General features: G+C 34.9%; 1 protein-coding gene across 1 annotated transcript in view; it reads left to right on the top strand.

The window, feature by feature from the left end:
- Positions 1-4,176: 4,176 nt before the first annotated feature.
- The window catches only part of LOC116174652, a 31,260-nt gene continuing 17,524 nt past the window's right edge, over positions 4,177-17,912 (top strand). The window contains exons 1-3 of the mRNA XM_031492593.1: positions 4,177-4,347; positions 4,417-4,445; positions 13,234-13,293. Of these exons, the coding sequence (XP_031348453.1) occupies positions 13,249-13,293 (45 nt within the window). The 5' untranslated portion in view covers positions 4,177-4,347; positions 4,417-4,445; positions 13,234-13,248. The remainder of the gene's footprint in view (positions 4,348-4,416; positions 4,446-13,233; positions 13,294-17,912) is intronic.

Below are 17,912 nucleotides of genomic sequence, written 5' to 3'. Positions count from 1 at the left end.
GATTGGTTGCATATCTTAAGGGACACACGGTTTTTTGGTAAAAAAAGGAAGGTTATACACTGCAGTTTTTTGAGGCCCTAAAAAAATTGTCTCAGATCGACCCGGAAAAAAATTCTCTTATAGAATGTGGCCTGTAGAATTCATAATTTCAAACAGTTCCAAGATTGGGCTACTAGTTCAAAAGTTACAGCCCTTTGAATTTTTTTCGAAATTGGTTTCTAGTCTATAACTTTTGATTGAAAAGTCTGATCAAAAAAGTACGAATTGTTTTGGATTCTACGCACCAAAATTAATAAGAAAAAGTGTTTTCCCGAGAAATTTTGGTGCAGTCGATTTTTGGTAAAAAAGGAAGGTTGTACACTGCCTTTTTTTGAGGCCCTAAAAAAAATTGTCTCAGATCGACCCGGAAAAAAATTTTTCTTATAGAATGTGGCCTGTAGAATCCATAATTTCAAACAGTTCCAAGATTGGGCTACTAGTTCAAAAGTTACTGCCCTTTGAATTTTCTTTCGAAATTGGTTTCTAGTCTATAACTTTTGATTGAGAAGTCTGATCGAAAAAGTACGAATTGTTTTGGATTCTAAGCACCAAAATTAATAAGAAAAAGTGTTTTCTCCAGAAATTTTGGTGCAGTCGATTTTTGGTATAAAGGGAAGGTTATACACTGCCTTTTTTTGAGGCCCGCAAAAAAATTGTCTCAGATCGACCTGGAAAAAACATTTTCTTATAGAATGGGGCCTGTAGAATCCATAATTTCAAACAGTTCCAAGATTGGCCTACTAGTTCAAAAGTTACAGCCCTTTGAATTTTCTTTCGAAATTGGTTTCTAGTCTATAACTTTTGATTGAGAAGTCTGATCGAAAAAGTACGAATTATTTTGGATTCTACGCACCAAAATTAATAAGAAAAAGTGTTTTCCCGAGAAATTTTGGTGCAGTCGATTTTTGGTAAAAAAGGAAGGTTATACACTGCCTTTTTTTTGAGGCCCGAAAAAAAAATTGTCTCAGATCGACCCGGAAAAAAATTTTCTTATAGAATGTGGCCTGTAGAATCCATAATTTCAAACAGTTCCAAGATTGGGCTACTAGTTCAACAGTTACAGCCCTTTGAATTTTCTTTCGAAATTGGTTTCTAGTCTATAACTTTTGATTGAGAAGTCTGATCGAAAAATTACGAATTGTTTTGGATTCTACGCACCAAAATTAATAAGAAAAAGTGTTTTCCCGAGAAATTTTGGTGCAGTCGATTTTTGGACAAAAAGGAAGGTTATACACTGCCTTTTTTTGGGGCCCTCAAACAAAATTGTCTCGGATCGACCCGGAAAAATTTTTTCTTATAGAATGTGGCCTGTAGAATCCATAATTTCAAACAGTTCCAAGATTAGGCTACTAGTTCAAAAGTTACAGCATTTTGAATTTTCTTTGGAAATTGGTTTCTAGTCTATAACTTTTGATTGAGAAGTCTGATCGAAAAAGTACGAATGGTTTTGGATTCTACGCACCAAAATTGATAAGAAAAAGTGTTTTCTCGAGAAATTTTGGTGTAGTCGATTTTTGGTAAAAAAGGAAGGTTATACACTGCCTTTTTTTGAGGCCCTCAACAAAAATTGTCTCAGATCGACCCGAAAACAATTTTTCTTATAGAATGTGGCCTGTAGAATCCATAATTTCAAACAGTTCCCAGATTGGGCTACTAGTTCAAAAGTTACAGCCCTTCGAATTTTCTTTCGAAATTGGTTTCTAGTAGGGAATGCAATCCCGCAGCAAAATCTCAATCCCGGTATTTGCGGGATTGTTAGATGTTAATCCCGCGGGATCCCCGGTATTTGCGGGATCTCGCAAAACTTTAAATAAATTGGCAAATAAGCAATTCTGTGCGGTTAACTTCTGTATTAAAATAAAACTAATTATCACAATATTTAACAAAAAAGTGCCTTAGGCCTAACTTAGAACTCAAAAAAACCTTACCTGTAAAGCACAAAAAGTCTTCTAAAGTGCCTCAAAAATCATAGTACATTTTTAACGAAAAAAGTTTAACAATTATTTATAAAATAATTCGCCGTTATCAGTTTCATTAACAAAGTAAACAGAGTCGTCCCCTTGGTCGACAAATTCCTCAGTCCCGCAAATCCCGCGGGATCCCGCTCCATTTATGTGCGGGATTAATCTCGCAAAAATGCTGCGGGATCCCGGTATTTCGGGATCCTGCAATCCCGGTATTGCATTCCCTAATAGAAACAATCAAAATCAGTTCTATAGAAATAACTCTGAATACAATAATAAAAATGCTGAGAACCATTACTCACGCGGAAGAGGTAATAATGTAGGTCGTGTAACCAGAGGTCGAGGTTTCAGTTATCATCAAGGATGAGGTAGAAAGAATTATTCTTATTTTGCAGAAGAAACAAATACGGAAAGTGCGACAACAGCACCTACCTAATACAAATTAGATAACATACAATTTCGTTAAAATATGTACATACATAGAAATTTCGGAATCTTCAAAATAAAAACAACGTTGAAACTCTGTATCTTTTGTAATAAAAAATTTACGAAAGAAAAAGTAAATGACAAATTTATGTAAAATTTGATGTTCTACAATTTCTAATATCAATATTTTTGTGTAAAGTGAACCTATAAAAAGATATGATTGAAAAACTAAAAAACCAACCAATTTTCTTTGGTTTTAGGGGTGGTACGGGGGAAGCACAAGGGGTGGGAGGTCGAAAACTTGGATTCTTAACCATCATTCTCCTACATGACATGCAAAAAAATTGTAACTACTGCTCGTTTTGCAGGAAATGGCCCATTTTCAGTCCCTAATTCCCCGGACTAATATCCGCAAATGGTATTTTACCCGGTCCAGCAAAAATTAAAAGACTACAGGAATATCCCATTCCAAAGAATTCAAACGAAGTAAAAAGGTTTGTTGCATTCGCTAACTACCTATTACCGGAAATAAGTAGGTACCAAATTTTGCAAGCATAGCGCTGCCATTAAACAAATTATGTCGAAAGTATTCTCATTTTAAGTGGTCCAATGAGTGTCAGCAATCCTTTGATTATTTAAGAAATTCATTAATAACTCCACTTGTACTAGATTATCCAGATTTCTCAGACGAAAACGAATTTATGTTACAAACCATTGATTGTTCAACGATACTACACATTTGAAAGTGCAAAAAAATAGAGTTGTAAAATTTGATGATTAATTTTAAAATACCCTGTAGAAGGGCGATCAAATTTTAAATCATTCGCATGTAGCATCACGTCAGTATTGTTGATTTGGAAATCTTTTTGAAATTCAAGTCAACAGAGCCATATAGGTACAGGGCACTAAAGAAAAGCAGTGAAACGTCAAAAAATTTGAAAATGGCGCTGTTCCTTTCTACGACTTTAGTAGTCATATTCTCAAAATGTTGAAAGGATCAGGTGAAGAATATTTTGTTAATCGATCGATAGTGCGCTGGTGCGCAGCAATTAGTAAAAGTAGAAACATTTTCATAAAAGCAGCTTGAAACCATATTTTGATAAGGTTGCTGCTTAACTTTGAGATTTACCCATAAAGGAAAGAGAACCTGAGATAGTTATGCATTTAGTTATATCATGAGGCATAAAACAAGTTTAACTTTATTGAAATTTCTCTTAGAAAGGGAAGTAGAGTAAGTATAACTTCTCGTTAGGTTCATATTTGAGATTCCACGTCCTTAGAAAAGCTCATGCACGTAATTCTTGACAAACTTGAGTTTTCATATAATACGTGATAAGTTGGTAGGTATACCTAAATAATGTGACCTAGTTAAACAAAATGGAACGGTAACTTACAGAAGAAAAAGGAAGTTTAAACGGGACCTCTATTGACATAACATGTTGTACACATTTCCAATGAAAATCTATCTTTTGACAGGCTGCCAGGAGACCTTTGTCATCACCCTTGTCATAGGTAATCAACAGAGCACTGAATTAAAATTGACGACCGAGTGCATTTCCCAAATATAAATTTATTAGAGTAAAAATAACTGACTTTCTCCACGATGAGATGGTCTAATGCGTCACACACGATATTTTAAGGTCAGTTTGGCCTTTAAAAATTGGCAAACGTAGTGGATTTCAAATTTGTAAATCATCTTGGGATAGGTATAAACGCGCTAAGTCTATTTCTAATTGTACGTAAATAATGGCGCGCATTTTGGGCTATTTCTGAAACGTATTGTACACGTGAGTCGTTAAATGCACTTTTGGTTAACAACCTGTGACTCATGTGCACGATACGAGTTTATCAAAATTAGACGTTGCACAACAGGTGGTGGTATTCTATTGTAGTCCAGTTTTGCCCGCGATTTTATTAGGTATAGTCGTCAATCAACAGTTGCTTGTATGATTTAGAATTGATAACACGCGTTTTTGATCTGTTTTAGTGCCTCTTCGGAAGTGGTTTAATGCGAACGTAAGTAGTATCAATATCTATTGTTTTTTGAAAAAATGTTCTAAGTCAATTTACGACACAAGTCTAAAATAACAATTGGTAATTCTTTTTGGTTTATATGGTCCTCAAACAAATAAGAATCAAAGAAATAGAATGGAATTAGAGCGTGGAGCAATTTTTTTTGAAGAATTTTGACCAACGTTTTTGCTGTAGCTAATCGAAAGGCATTTGCGTTTCTTGATAAGAAATAATCATTTTTGTCCTCCCAAAATCTGCTATGAGCCAAATTGTGATTTACCCTGGCGACATTTGTTTGATTCGTCATTGTAGTTGACGTCAACCTTCTTTACACTGATTGATTTAAAATTTTGCAAAACATTATTTCAACGAATATACTTCTTGGGGCTTCTGATTGAGTAAAACTGGATGGTGGAAAACATGGGTAGGTGACGTTCCTAATGATTTTGAATACGAGATTCACGGCCAGTTGCACGAAAAAATAATCCAGGATTATTGTTTAATCCGATATTAAGACATTTGATTGCAATATGCAGCCAATCAAATATCAAAATTCTTGTTTAAACTCAGAATTGGCAAATAATGTAGGATTTTGATTATAATTCGCTTTCCTGCAAATTCGTCAGAATACAAAATATTACCTACTTGATGATCTCGTTACTTATCTTGAAAAACAATTTATATTTGCTGATTACAAATGTCTAACCGACTGACTAAAAGAATTTAGTACAAGAATTTTAACAATAATGATATAAAAACACATTACTTCTGTAAAGTAAAATTTGTCGCCAGCGTATTTTATTTCATGAGATTGCTTATAATTTTGTATCGCTGTCTATCTGTCCGTATATCCACAGATCTACACATACACAGATTGCTAACCTTATGCATTTTTTGGGAAACAAATTTAGGTATACTTAAAAGCGCCCTCTATTGCGGAGCAGTATAAACATGTACCGTTTAAAACTGTAATATGACGCTTATGGATTTATGCATTAGATGTCGCTGCAAAAAATTTGAAGCGGTAAAGTGTGCATAATTCGAATTCGTTACTCGTTATTTTTAGCATTTGATATTTGTAATCGGTGAATTTATTTTGTGATTTGTTTCGGACTAGTTGTTTCAGTTTGTTATTGTTTAAATTAATTTTGTTTCAACGACATCTAACGCATAAATCCATAAGCGTCATATTACAGTTTTAAACGTTACATGTTTATACTGCTCCGCCATAGAGGGCGCTTTTAAGTATACCTAAATTTGTTTCCCAAAAAATGCATAAGGTTAGCAATCTGTGTATGTGTAGATCTGTGGTATATCTGCCCGTGTGCACGATAGCTTGTTTATAAACGTCTGATCGTTTTGAAAATTGGAACACATGTTCTTAAGGATATAAGAAAAGTTTTCAGGTTAACGAGGAAGATGAATATTGTTTCTAGGCTATCGGCCTCTTGTGCCTGTTGCCAAAATTCGGGAAACCATTGTTTGATGATCCTATAGATCATGTAAAGCACCTTTTTTCCAAGGGGCCAAAATAAAATGTTTCATATGCGCCACGGGCCACAGTTGAAAATTCAAATAAAAAGTATGTTCAAAGAAACCAATAATTATTATCTATTTCTTTTGGTCTTGACCAATTTTTTGCTTTCGTAAAAATCATTTTTTAAACGAACAATAAGTACTTACTCCTGAAAACTGACACGATTTTGCATACAAAATTTACCAGATGTGGGTAGTAAATCCCCATATTCAGCTTGTATCCAAATTTTCATTTATGCTCTTAAGATTTGTTGCAATATATGGCTTAAAAATGTTGTTTAATCCCAAAAAACGTGTCGTTTTATTATTAGTTTAAAATTCATTATAATAATTGACCAAAAAACAATAATGAATGATTTCGAACAATCATAACAAACCTCACAAACGGTTCTTTTTAGAACCACAGAATGTTTTCAAAAGAAATTCGTTTTTAATTATTGTTCTTTATTCAATATATTGAAAATTGAGAGAGGAATATCGAATAATATACAGGGTGTTCCATTTGAAAAATGCAATATTTATGTACCGCGCCTTTATGATCAATCCTGTATAATTTTTTTTTTTTTTGGCAGGTGGGGAAATGCATTACGCACACTCCAGACGGAGGTCTGGAGTAGTGTGGGACTCTCCCATTATTTGGGCATACCCACTAAAACCCCACCTGAGGCTTCGGCTTCTAAGGCCATTTGCCGATCTATTTCCTACTTATAGCAGCTAAGATATGCATACTAGTTACATATATATCACAGATTTTCAGCTCAAACGTACAGTCATAGGACATATTACAAACATTTTATCACAGTTTACTTATCACATCAATGGTGCTTAGAAATCGCAGTACTTCTGAGCATTTATTTACAGTGCTAAAATTCTCTTCCCATATGTCACTTATTTGATAGAGGTTACGCGCATCTTGGTATTCTGGACAAACACAAACTATATGCTCCGGTGTTAGGTTTACATCACACCTTACGCAATGAGGACGATCTTCACCGGCCAAAAATTAGTACTGCTTAGTAGATATTAAAAAACCTCATATCATTTGTATAAAACTTCTTTTGATACCTTGTATATTTTCCCCTATAATCGACCGTTTCCCCACTTATATGCGACCCTGTACAATCCATGAGTAAAGAAATAAGTATAAATTGTGCACAACTCTTGTGCAGATAAAGCACATTTTTTAAAACCGAAATAGTTTAGTAAATGGTTGTGTTATAAAATAGTAGCATGCTATTACCGATGTTTTCCTTCTTTTTAGATAGATATGTCTCGTCCAGACAATTCATTTTGCCTTTGTGGCCACTTTCCCCCGATAAAGCGTTTTCGAGATATTCGCTCGTAAATTCGCATTTCTTCCAGACGTCCCAATCGCCCCTTTGTGAATTATTTTTATATCCGATCATGATAAGGAGTCGAAGAGGAGGCTATAGCTGGTAGAAATTAATTCCTTTCGTTGAAACCTTTCATTAGAGTACCAGAAAGGATAAAATAAGTTTCACCCTCCCCCCAGCCACCAACTCAAATTCCCTCTTTTGATGGTAGAAAACAGTTCCTTTTGTTGAGACCTTTAATTGCAATACCATGAAAGATAAAATTAATTTCTACCCCCTCACTTCGACCACCTACTGATCTCGGAAAAGCGTCGCGCAGTACAGTTATGTTTTGTACAAACCAATTCATGTCGGTGAGACCTTTCATTAAAATACCATGAGGGGTAGAACGTATGTTTACCCCCTCCCCTAAAAGCACATTTTTATTTCTTAAAAAATGCGCTAAAAAGATAGGGGATTTTTACTTTGCCACTAGATATAAATACAAAACAGATTTTCTTGTGCATACAAAATTTACCAGATATGTGGATAGTAAATCCCCATATTCAGCTTGTATCCAAATTTTCATTTATGCTCATAAGATTATGTTGCAATATAAAAATGTTGTTTAATCCCAAAACACGTGTCGTTTTATTGCTCCACCCGGTATATATCGCGACGAAGATTTTGGAAAATACCTGGCGATATCTTTGAAACAAGAAATGAATCTTCAAAGAGGCTTTCATAATTTCTTGGAAGCAGGGTATATTCTAACGTGCAGTTGGACACAATCTGTGCAGTTGGAAATGAAAATGTGCAGTTGGAAGACAAAAAAATGTGCAGTAGAAAATTTTGTATTTAATAAAAAAAAATGAAGAAAATATTATTAAAAAATTTGAATGTAACTCATAAAATGGAATGGAACACTTATTAATAAAATGTGAGATGCTGACAAGTCAGAATATCTTTTTTGTTTTTGTCTTCTGAGCGTCATTTTGTTTTGACGAATCACGCTTATTTGCAGCTTCTTTGAAAATTCCTTTGAAGTACCCTTGTTCTTTGGCTTTCGTAGTAGCTTTTACTCTATGCTGTTTTTTTTTTCAACCAGTATAGAACAGCTGGCCTAGGATCCCAGTTGGCGAGTTCGGGCATATTGTAGTGGATATACAAGAACAAAAGACTGCTGTTAGCCGTTTGCGCGCCTGCGCAAACCCCGCGCCAACCACGGAAAGTTATAAACACGATTTCCGGACCGGGCTCGACCAGACCAGCCCGTGCCGGTGCCGTTAGTCCGCGTCGTTTGCAATTATAGCAAAGTGCTGAAAAATCCTAGAAAATTAACTTTTGTGCAGTTGGAAAAATTGCTTAGAATATACCCTGCTTGGAAGCTTCGGATCGCGTCCATTAGATGCTGCAAGTATAACATAATCATGTTAATCAAATTTTTAATGTAACTTGGAGGACTGTATGAGTATGACGGTATTGGCAGGGCGGATTAGACCCGCGGGCCGTGGGTTGCCCATACCTGATGTGAAGGAACATACTAAGGATGATATTAATGTATAGAATAGATGATTCTTGTCGAATAACTTACACTGGGGTTTACGATCGGAATTTGGGTGATATTGTCAGTTTTAGAATGACCCTATATTTTCTTCATAATAAGTTTTTTCATAATGATTGTTGAATAATCTGCCGTATTCAAAATAAATTTACGGGGTCCGGTAAAGAAGTGGGCCCTAACCTCATTTTTTTTAACGGAGCACTGCCTGTTTATATGGGTAATGCCATGCGGTCACAACGCTACCCACAAAACACCTGTCCAACTAGCTTGTTATAACAAAACTGAAACTTTATTTTATAATATCTCCTCGTACACATTCGGCATCTGCTATAAAGAAAAATTCCATACTGATTTCTCAATTTCATAATCTCCTTCTTTTACCAAATTTCAAAAACCAATACCTAGCTTTGATACTGCCACAAGAAAATTCAAGAAAATTAATGCCAGCATAGAAGGACCGCATAAAAAACGTTCCCACTTCTAAACAAAAGACACGCAATTGTCCGTAAAACTTGAATGCTCATTATCAGCACCAGAGATGTGCATTTCCTTGCAATTAATTAATTGTTGTTGATAAACACTCCTTACCTATCACAAACGAATAAGTAAAAACTTTTTGGCCAAATGTGCCTAAATTAAAAAATCATTGAACAATTTGAAAGCGATAAACTTAAAACGGCACTCAGTTCGCATCCGAAAACACGACTCTTAATCAGGTTCATATTCATATAGCACTGATCCTTGAACTCGTAGGGATCGAGTGGTTTGAATCGCTGTCTCTTTTCATTCTAGAGTTAGACGAAGAACAGGTGGAGGGGCCAAACCACTTAAAAAAGGCCAAAAAAGATTCAAAAAGATTACGAATATGACAAAATTAAAAAAGGTTTAAATGATTCAAAAAATTCAAAAACATTTCAAATTTTTTGAATCTTTTTGAAACAATATTGAATTTGTATTACATTTTTGAATTTAAATATACTATGTGTTCATTTTCAAGAAACTTTTGTAATCAATATTCGTCTGTCTCCTTCAACTAAGAAAATATAGTCATTCTGATCTCGACCATTTTCCCCCGTATTTCTTGTGAGCGAATATTTTCAAATTTTGATTTTACCGTTTCAAATTTGACCCAAATTTATCGAAAAATGATCAGTCCTCGTGTGAGATTGAAGGGACTTCAGCGCATTATTGTGTGGCAGATCAATATTTTATTAACCAGTTTTGGACTGTATCATCAATAAGACCTTGTCGGGGTCTACCACATTCGCTTTGTGGGTACCCACTTTCGATGTATGATGTAGTAGAAGTGGAAGATCCGTAGCTAAAGGGGAATGATAAGGGGAGTCTGCCCCTCATGCTATGCGGGACTTGGCATTTTTTATCCTTATTTGATACCTAGTTGGTATTTAAGAGAGTAAGAAATCATTATAATAACGCAATCATCATTTCCAGGAAATTTATCCAACTGAATTAATTGTGTGTTTATTCGAATCCATAGTGCGGTCCAGAAAGAGTTTTCATGTCAGATTTTTCTATTCGTTCTGAAAATTCAATCAAAAGTTGGGTAATAAATTCATATTCATATAGCACTGATCCTTGAACTCGTAGGAATCGAGTGGTAAAGGTTTGACATCGCTGTCTCTTTTCATTCTAGAGTTAGGCGAAGAACAGGCGAAGGGGCTAAATCATCACATTAAGGGAATTTCTATCAAAAAACCGTTAAAAAAAGTCAAAAAAAGATTCAAAAAGGTTACGAAAAGAATTATCAAAATAAAAAAAAGTTCAAATGTTCAAAAAATTACAAAAACATTTCAAATGTTTGATTTTTGAAGCAATATTGAATCTGTGTTACATTTTTGAATTTAAATATACTGGGTGTTCATTTTCAAGAAACTTTTGTAATCAAAATTCGTCTGTCTCCTTCAACTAAGAAAATATAGTCATTCTGATCACGACCATTTCCCCCCGTATTTCTTAAGTGAGTGAATATTTTCAAATTTTGATTTTACCGTTTCAAATTTGACCCAAAATTATCGAAAAATGATCAGTCCTCGTGTGAGATTGAAGGGACTTCAGCGGATTATTGTGTGGCAGATCAGTATTTTATTAACCAGTTTTGGCTGTATCATCAATAAGATCTTGTCGGGGGCTACCACATTCCCTTTGTCGATACCCACTTCTGAATCCCCAACAGTCATATAAATACGCCATTTTGGGGGATTTCGCTAGTCTCCACAAAATAGTACTAAATTTTTGTTTAACTTCACCCCTAGTAAAAAAAAAACAAAATTCCGTCCCGAATGAGTTTATAAGATCTTTTCGACCACACCAGTTTAAAAAAAATCGGACCAAAACTGTACAAGGAGATAAGAAAAAATTGCAAAATCACCACGTAAGTAAACCATGCTGGGGGTTGGCGCCCTGATGTCATTGATCCCACATCATGTAGTGACTGTAGTTTACTAAATATACATTTTACAGTAAGATCTTATAGTGAACAGTTGCATACTTACATTATTTGTGATCAGAACTCAAAAATTCCACCAAAAAAATTTTTCCACTAAACATATTTCTTATGGAAATGCGTGAAACATAAACCATTTTTATATTTTAAGGTTAAATGGAAAAGTTTTAGTGCTTTTGAAAGGCCGACACTTGATACAGAACTTTAAAATTTTAGGAAACAATGTAAATACATCCCCAACGAGAAAAGTTACAAAAAGCCTTTGTAGGTAGATTACATTTTTTCAACCTGAAAGAAGTTCAATCAAGTCCCAGTGTCGAATACTCCTTTAGCGCCTGAAATACGAACAAGTCTGGTAATTTTTGATTTGATTCACTACAAATCTTCATTAGAGAACGTTTTAGAACTCGAGAAACTGTCCAGAATTCTAGAAAAAACTCCAGCGCTGTTTTGTATTTTATATCTAGTGGCAAAGACAAAATCCCCTATATCTTTTAGCGCATTTTTTAAGAAATAAAAATGTGCCTTTTGTCCGTCCATCTGTCTGACCGTGGACCGTCCAAGTCCACTTCCGTGCTTTTGCACTGCTTTTAGGGGAGGGGGGTAAACATACGTTCTACCCTTCATGGTATTCTAATGAAAGGTCTCACCGATATGAATTAGTTTGTACAAACATAACTTTTCTGCGCGACGCTTTTCCGAGATCAGTGAGAGGCCGGGGAAAGGGGGTAGAAATTAATTTTATGTTTCATGGTATTGCAACTAAATGTCTCAACAAAAGGAACTGTTTTCTACCAATTACCGCCCTACTTTCTGACTCCTTATCAAAAGAGGGAATTTGAGTTGGAGGTTGGGAGGAGGGTGAAACTTATTTTATCCTTCCTGGGACTCTATGTGTTCTATTTAAAAGAATGCAATATTGGCGTGCTACGCCTTTATCCTGTATAATTAAAAGTAGTACTTCTTAGTAGACATTAAAGAACCTCAAATCTTTTGTATAACACTTTTTTTATACCTTGTATATTTTCCCCGATAATCGACCGTTTCCAGACTTATCAGCGACCCTGTATAGGTATTGAAAATGAGCAATAATGAGAAAGTTAGATGCTTTGGCTACGAATTTTTCTGGGTAACAAATTGGCAAGAAAACTTTGATGTATTTCTTATACCCATATAATAATAGACAAACATTATATATTTTCGGCTATTCTCATACACGCCAATTTTAGATTCAAGCCTTTAAAAGTTTAAATTGCGTAATGGGACATGTACGTAACACATTTAAACAAGCCTCCTTGTATAACACACCTGGGGTTTAATACAATAATTCGACTAGACGATGCAGGGCGCATTCAAATTTTGTATTTTCGAGGGAGGAGGTCGTCGATATATTATCTTGGATCCTTTAAAGTTTTTGTTTTTAGGTGCATTTTCAATGAGAGAACACACATTTATCGATACATTTGCCAAGGGCGATAGTTACCCTAGTTACGCAGGTAACGCGAGACTAATTAGTTTAAAGATATAGTACAGCTCATTGTAATACAAAACCAAATTGGTTTTCTCTTCTCGTAAGCATCCATCAAACTAAAGTCGGAAGTTTCAATCAAAAGTGGTGTATTTTCCATCATTTTCAAAGGTCGTCAATGTATGTAGGTAGGTAATTAACTTTGGGCGCCTCGACAAAGAGTAATTTAAATAGACATGTTACCTTTAGCTACATTTACTAATGGATTATCAGTATGTAGCGTGCAAAGTTGAACACATTTCGCACGTCATCAAATAGGGGTGAACTTTTAGTAGTTTCGCATCAGTTTGCAAGTAACCGAGGGGTTGGCTTGCGCTAACTGTTCAGATTTGTAAGTGTCCTTTCGCTTCTTTATTAATTCTTAAATCAACTTTCTTTTGTTGTAGGTGTCGCAATTAATTATGGTTATTAGCCGAAACGGATCTGTTGTTCACTCTCCCAAGGGGGTAAGTGAAATGCACACGTTTTTATATTTACATTGTTTCCTATGCTTGAAAATCTTGACGCTAATAGAACTAAAATTGCAAAATCAAACTATGTCAGACTTAATAATAATAGTTTATAATAATAACAGTTTATTGACCAACAGAACGCATCCATTTACAGGTCAACTTATTATAAATAGAACATATAAAGCATTGTGCATTAAACAACAAAAGAAAATTGAAAAAAAAAATAAATAAAAGTGAATTTTCAAAAAACAAAAACATAAAAACAAATAATAGCTAATAACTGCCCCTGAATCATTATGAATTAAAAGAAAGACAAATTATAAAAATTCTAAAATTAATAAATACTACATAATATTACCGTAAAAATCAGTACAATAGTAGTACTTAGCAGCATAAATCAAGAAGCGACTGCAATCTTAAATGCAGAGCCACATTTAGCACGTTTTAGTAAATTTAACTCCGATATTTGGATTAATAAACAGCCAGTAGTACTTTGGATTTCGAAACAGGCTTTCCCGCTACGAATCGAGAGTTAGTATCAGCAATTTTCGATTCCATTCCAGTATAACAAAGTTGGGCAACTCAAAGGGAAGCTTTAGACGCGGTATAATTAAGGTTAAAGTGTAGTCTTTCATTTGCTTGCAATACTTGACGCATAAACAGTAAATTGAAACCTTAAAGACTCTGTCTATTCGTTTTTTTAACCTGTTTGAAAAGGAATAAAGAAACTATGACCTTTTCTGATTTTATTTTCGGGTCTGAAGTAACAGGATTGGAAACATTCGTAGAAAACTCTTGTTGCTGTATAGGGTGAGTCAACGATTGCGCGGAGTAACTTAATGCCTTGAAGATAAGATTTTTCGATAGAGTGCGTTTGTATTATGATATGGTTGAATATTCACTTCATTTTAAAAATATTTGGAATTATACAGGGTGAGCCCACAACGTATAGGGCGCCCAAATGGTACATTTTTTTAAATAGAACCCCCTGTATTTGAATGCCATTTTTGAATTTTACGTGTAATTGTATGTCTTTTTTATTTTATGGTTAATATCCGAAAAACTAGTAGTTTTAAAATTTATTCGATTTGTAAGAATTATTATTATTATTATTATTATTATATCTTTCATCCTGGGGTAAAAGTCAAATAAACACATCTACTACAAAACATTAAAAAAATAGCTTACAGGGTGTTTTTTTTGTAGGTCCAAAGTTACAAAACTTCATATTAAAAAATAATAATTGCCTTTTTTCTGCATGGCCACCTCACTATTAAGTAAATTACATATAACTTATTTAACACTAAAATATAAAAACCAGGAAAGACAAGATGTTTCGAAAACTATCAGAGATAGGTATAGGACATTATTATCAAAAGTTGAAGGTTTCTGGAGGCGCTAAAAGATGACAGAAAAATATTTATTTATTTATTATTTATTATCCCTCTCTTAGTTTTGGGCCCTCAACAGGCATGCGCCCAATTACAGAGTGACCCGCATAATGCTATTTAGAGGTGCCTCTGCAGAAGGTCTTAAGTTGGTCTATGGTATACTCCGGTATTTACCTTACGAATTAGGAAAACTGCAGGAAAACCTAATTCGGAGTAGCCGGTAGAATGCTCGGAACTGGTCTAAGGTAATTTACATCTCCGCCACAGATGAAAAATTCACCTCAACCCAGGTTCGAACACCCGACCTCCGGATTTATAACCCAACGCTCTTACTACTGAGCCATAAAGCCGGTGTTCCATTTAAAAAAAGTGAAATTTTTTAATATGAAGTTTTGTAACTTTGGATCTAGCAAAAAAATACCCTGTAAGCTATTCTTTTAATGTTTTATAGTAGATGTATTTATTTGACTTTTACTTAACCCAAGATAAAAGATATAAAACCTGGAATCAAAATTTAAGTAATAATTTTGACAATATACCGACGCTTGCAAATGCCCAATTTTTCTTACGAATCGAATTATCTTTAAAACTATTAGCTTTTCGGGTATTAACCCTATAATAAAAAAGACGTACAATTACACGTAGAATTAAAAAATGTATTCAAATACAGGGGGTTCTGTTTAAAAAAATGTAACATTTTGGCGCCCTACTTCGTGGGCGCACCAAGTATAATTCCAAATATTTTTAAAATGTGAAGAATATTCAACCATATCATCATACAAAAGCACTCTATCGAAAAATCTTATCTTCAAGGCATTAAGTTACTCCGCATAATCGTTAACTCACCCTGTTCATCATTGGGTGATTGAAGTATACTCTTGGTAATTTTAAAAGTCGAATAAATTTAGATCGTTTTATCTGCGTATTTAAATTTTACAGTTTGTTGACCTCATAATGAGTACTGGAAATCTTGGCGTCATGTTGTCGGGACAACAAGAGCTAAATTTTTTTATTTTAATTGATTGTAGTAGGGTAGGGATTAAGTTATCGCACACAGATGCAATTCAGCCGAATTTTACTGCGTGGGTTTCTTAAGAAACCGTCTAATATTCATGCACCTCGGCGGGTACAGCGATTTTGATTGACTTTTAAAGAAAAATGGTTCTCTTAATTAGTAGACGACGCGACATGTTGAAAAAGGCATTAATTGATTAATGAAGAATAGGTAGGGATTATTTTGGGGATTTTCTGAAGGCATTCAGGTCTGGAAAATTTTTGCATCCATTGTGTTGTTCAAGTTACTTTCGCGGGTAGTTAATCCGGGGAAGTTTTGAAAGATATTCGGTCGAGAACTACCAAGGAGTCACTGCGTAGTTGGTCGTTGTTCGTTTGGGCTTTGCCATGTCGAACGTCGCATGGAGGATTGCTTCTTAAAAACTGTCTATAGGAGGAATTCGAGCGGAAGCTATCTCAAAACGACACTTACACATTTTCTTTCCTAAGAACATATATTAGGTACCTAGCAAAATTGCGCAGTAATGATTTAGACTCTCCTATGGCAAAGTCATTTTTGGCTATAGGTGGTGTTTGGTTCGGATTTTCGAAAAAGTTCCGCACCTTCTTAAGTTTCCTACAAGTAATACGGTTTAAATCATCATGAATATATTACCAAATAGCTAAGTAAATAAAAAATAACACAATAAGGAGATGGTAAAGAGTTCTCTCACTGATAACCTTCACCTACAAATTGAGTTTGAAAGTTCAGTCTTACTAGTAACACTTCCTCAAGAAATGCCTCCCTTGCACAAACGCAATCGTGGCCGCCTCCAGGTTTAATATACCTCCTGGGCACATATCGTGGGCTATTTCGCACAACCGTGGACAGATGTTCAAAAGCGCGTTTTGTATACAATCCAAAATGTTGTAGTGATTGTGCACAATTGATTCCAGCTGTTGTAGAAACTTTACCATTTTTCGTTCGGACAAGGTTTTCACGTTTTTATTTAAGCACTCTTCGTGATCGCTAATCGGTATCGTGTCGCAGTCTAAGCCGGCCATAAACGGATCTAGTTCCTTTGATGATAGCACCCAGATTCTCCTCTGTGTACACCATACAACCCGAGACGCGAGCTCGTACAGCTGCGACCATCGGTTCCTCTCATTACTACAGCCCATACACCAATTTGGTTTCCACTCCAACACTTCATCACCAAGCGTCGATCGCACTATGGTTACCAGTATGAATGCAATTGTGCACACCATTTTGATGCATCGGGAACAATCAACAGTAAACAACTGACAAAACAATTTCTGTAGTACATGTGCACAAGATAATCTTACCGAACCTTGTTACTTTAACTGAAAGATAAAGCGTAACTTGTAATTCTCAAGACGAGGTGGCAATCTCCAAAGACTACAATCTCCATCGAAATTTTTGCGCACACCACGTTTATCTTTTTTAGATATCCTAATAAATACACTTCACCTTGTTTTGCTGATAGATGAGCTATGGCGACAGTCTGATATCGAACAAATTTCATACAGATCTTATCATTGATATGAAGAATCGCATACGATATTCAGGAGGGGAATTTTTCGATGAAATCTTATTCGTAAATGTCCTTAAATTATTGCGGTTTTTTGGTAAGACGAATGATCATTGGCTTGTGATAAGAATAGTAGAACTCGTAAATGAATATTCGGGACGGATCAGTGAAGTTGGAGTGTCGACTTGAAAGGCATTAAGTTCCAAGTATCTCATAATTTTCTGCTCATTTTGTGCTAATTTGTGCTGCTAATTTAAAATTTTGTGCTCATCAGGTTAATGAGTAATTTAACTTTTTCTGATGGCACTCCTACTTCACACTGTAGTGTCAATATTCATATTTTCAAAAATTTCTTTTACTATAATTTTGTGCTAATGTGTTCTGTCAATTTAAAATTGTGTGCGAGTCACGGTATCGATATTTCAAATTTTTTGGAATGCGCCTCAAGCTTTTCTCACTGTAGGGTCAACATTGATATTTTAAACAGTTTATTTTATTCACGTTTTGTGCTAATTTGTCCTGCTAAGGTCATCCCGTCAATGGGCATTCAAATTTTTTGTATGACTCTCTTGAGCTAGGCGGATACTGCCATCGCCGTTTTTTTGGACAAAATTTCATCAAATGTCGACATTTTAAATCATTTTAAGCAACTTTTAATGAACAAAATTTTTCCGTC

The sequence above is a fragment of the Photinus pyralis genome, unplaced genomic scaffold, assembly GCF_008802855.1.
Source record: "Photinus pyralis isolate 1611_PpyrPB1 unplaced genomic scaffold, Ppyr1.3 Ppyr1.4_LG6, whole genome shotgun sequence".
Taxonomy (NCBI): Eukaryota; Metazoa; Arthropoda; class Insecta; order Coleoptera; family Lampyridae; genus Photinus; species Photinus pyralis.
This window is presented reverse-complemented; position numbering and strand designations above follow the sequence as displayed.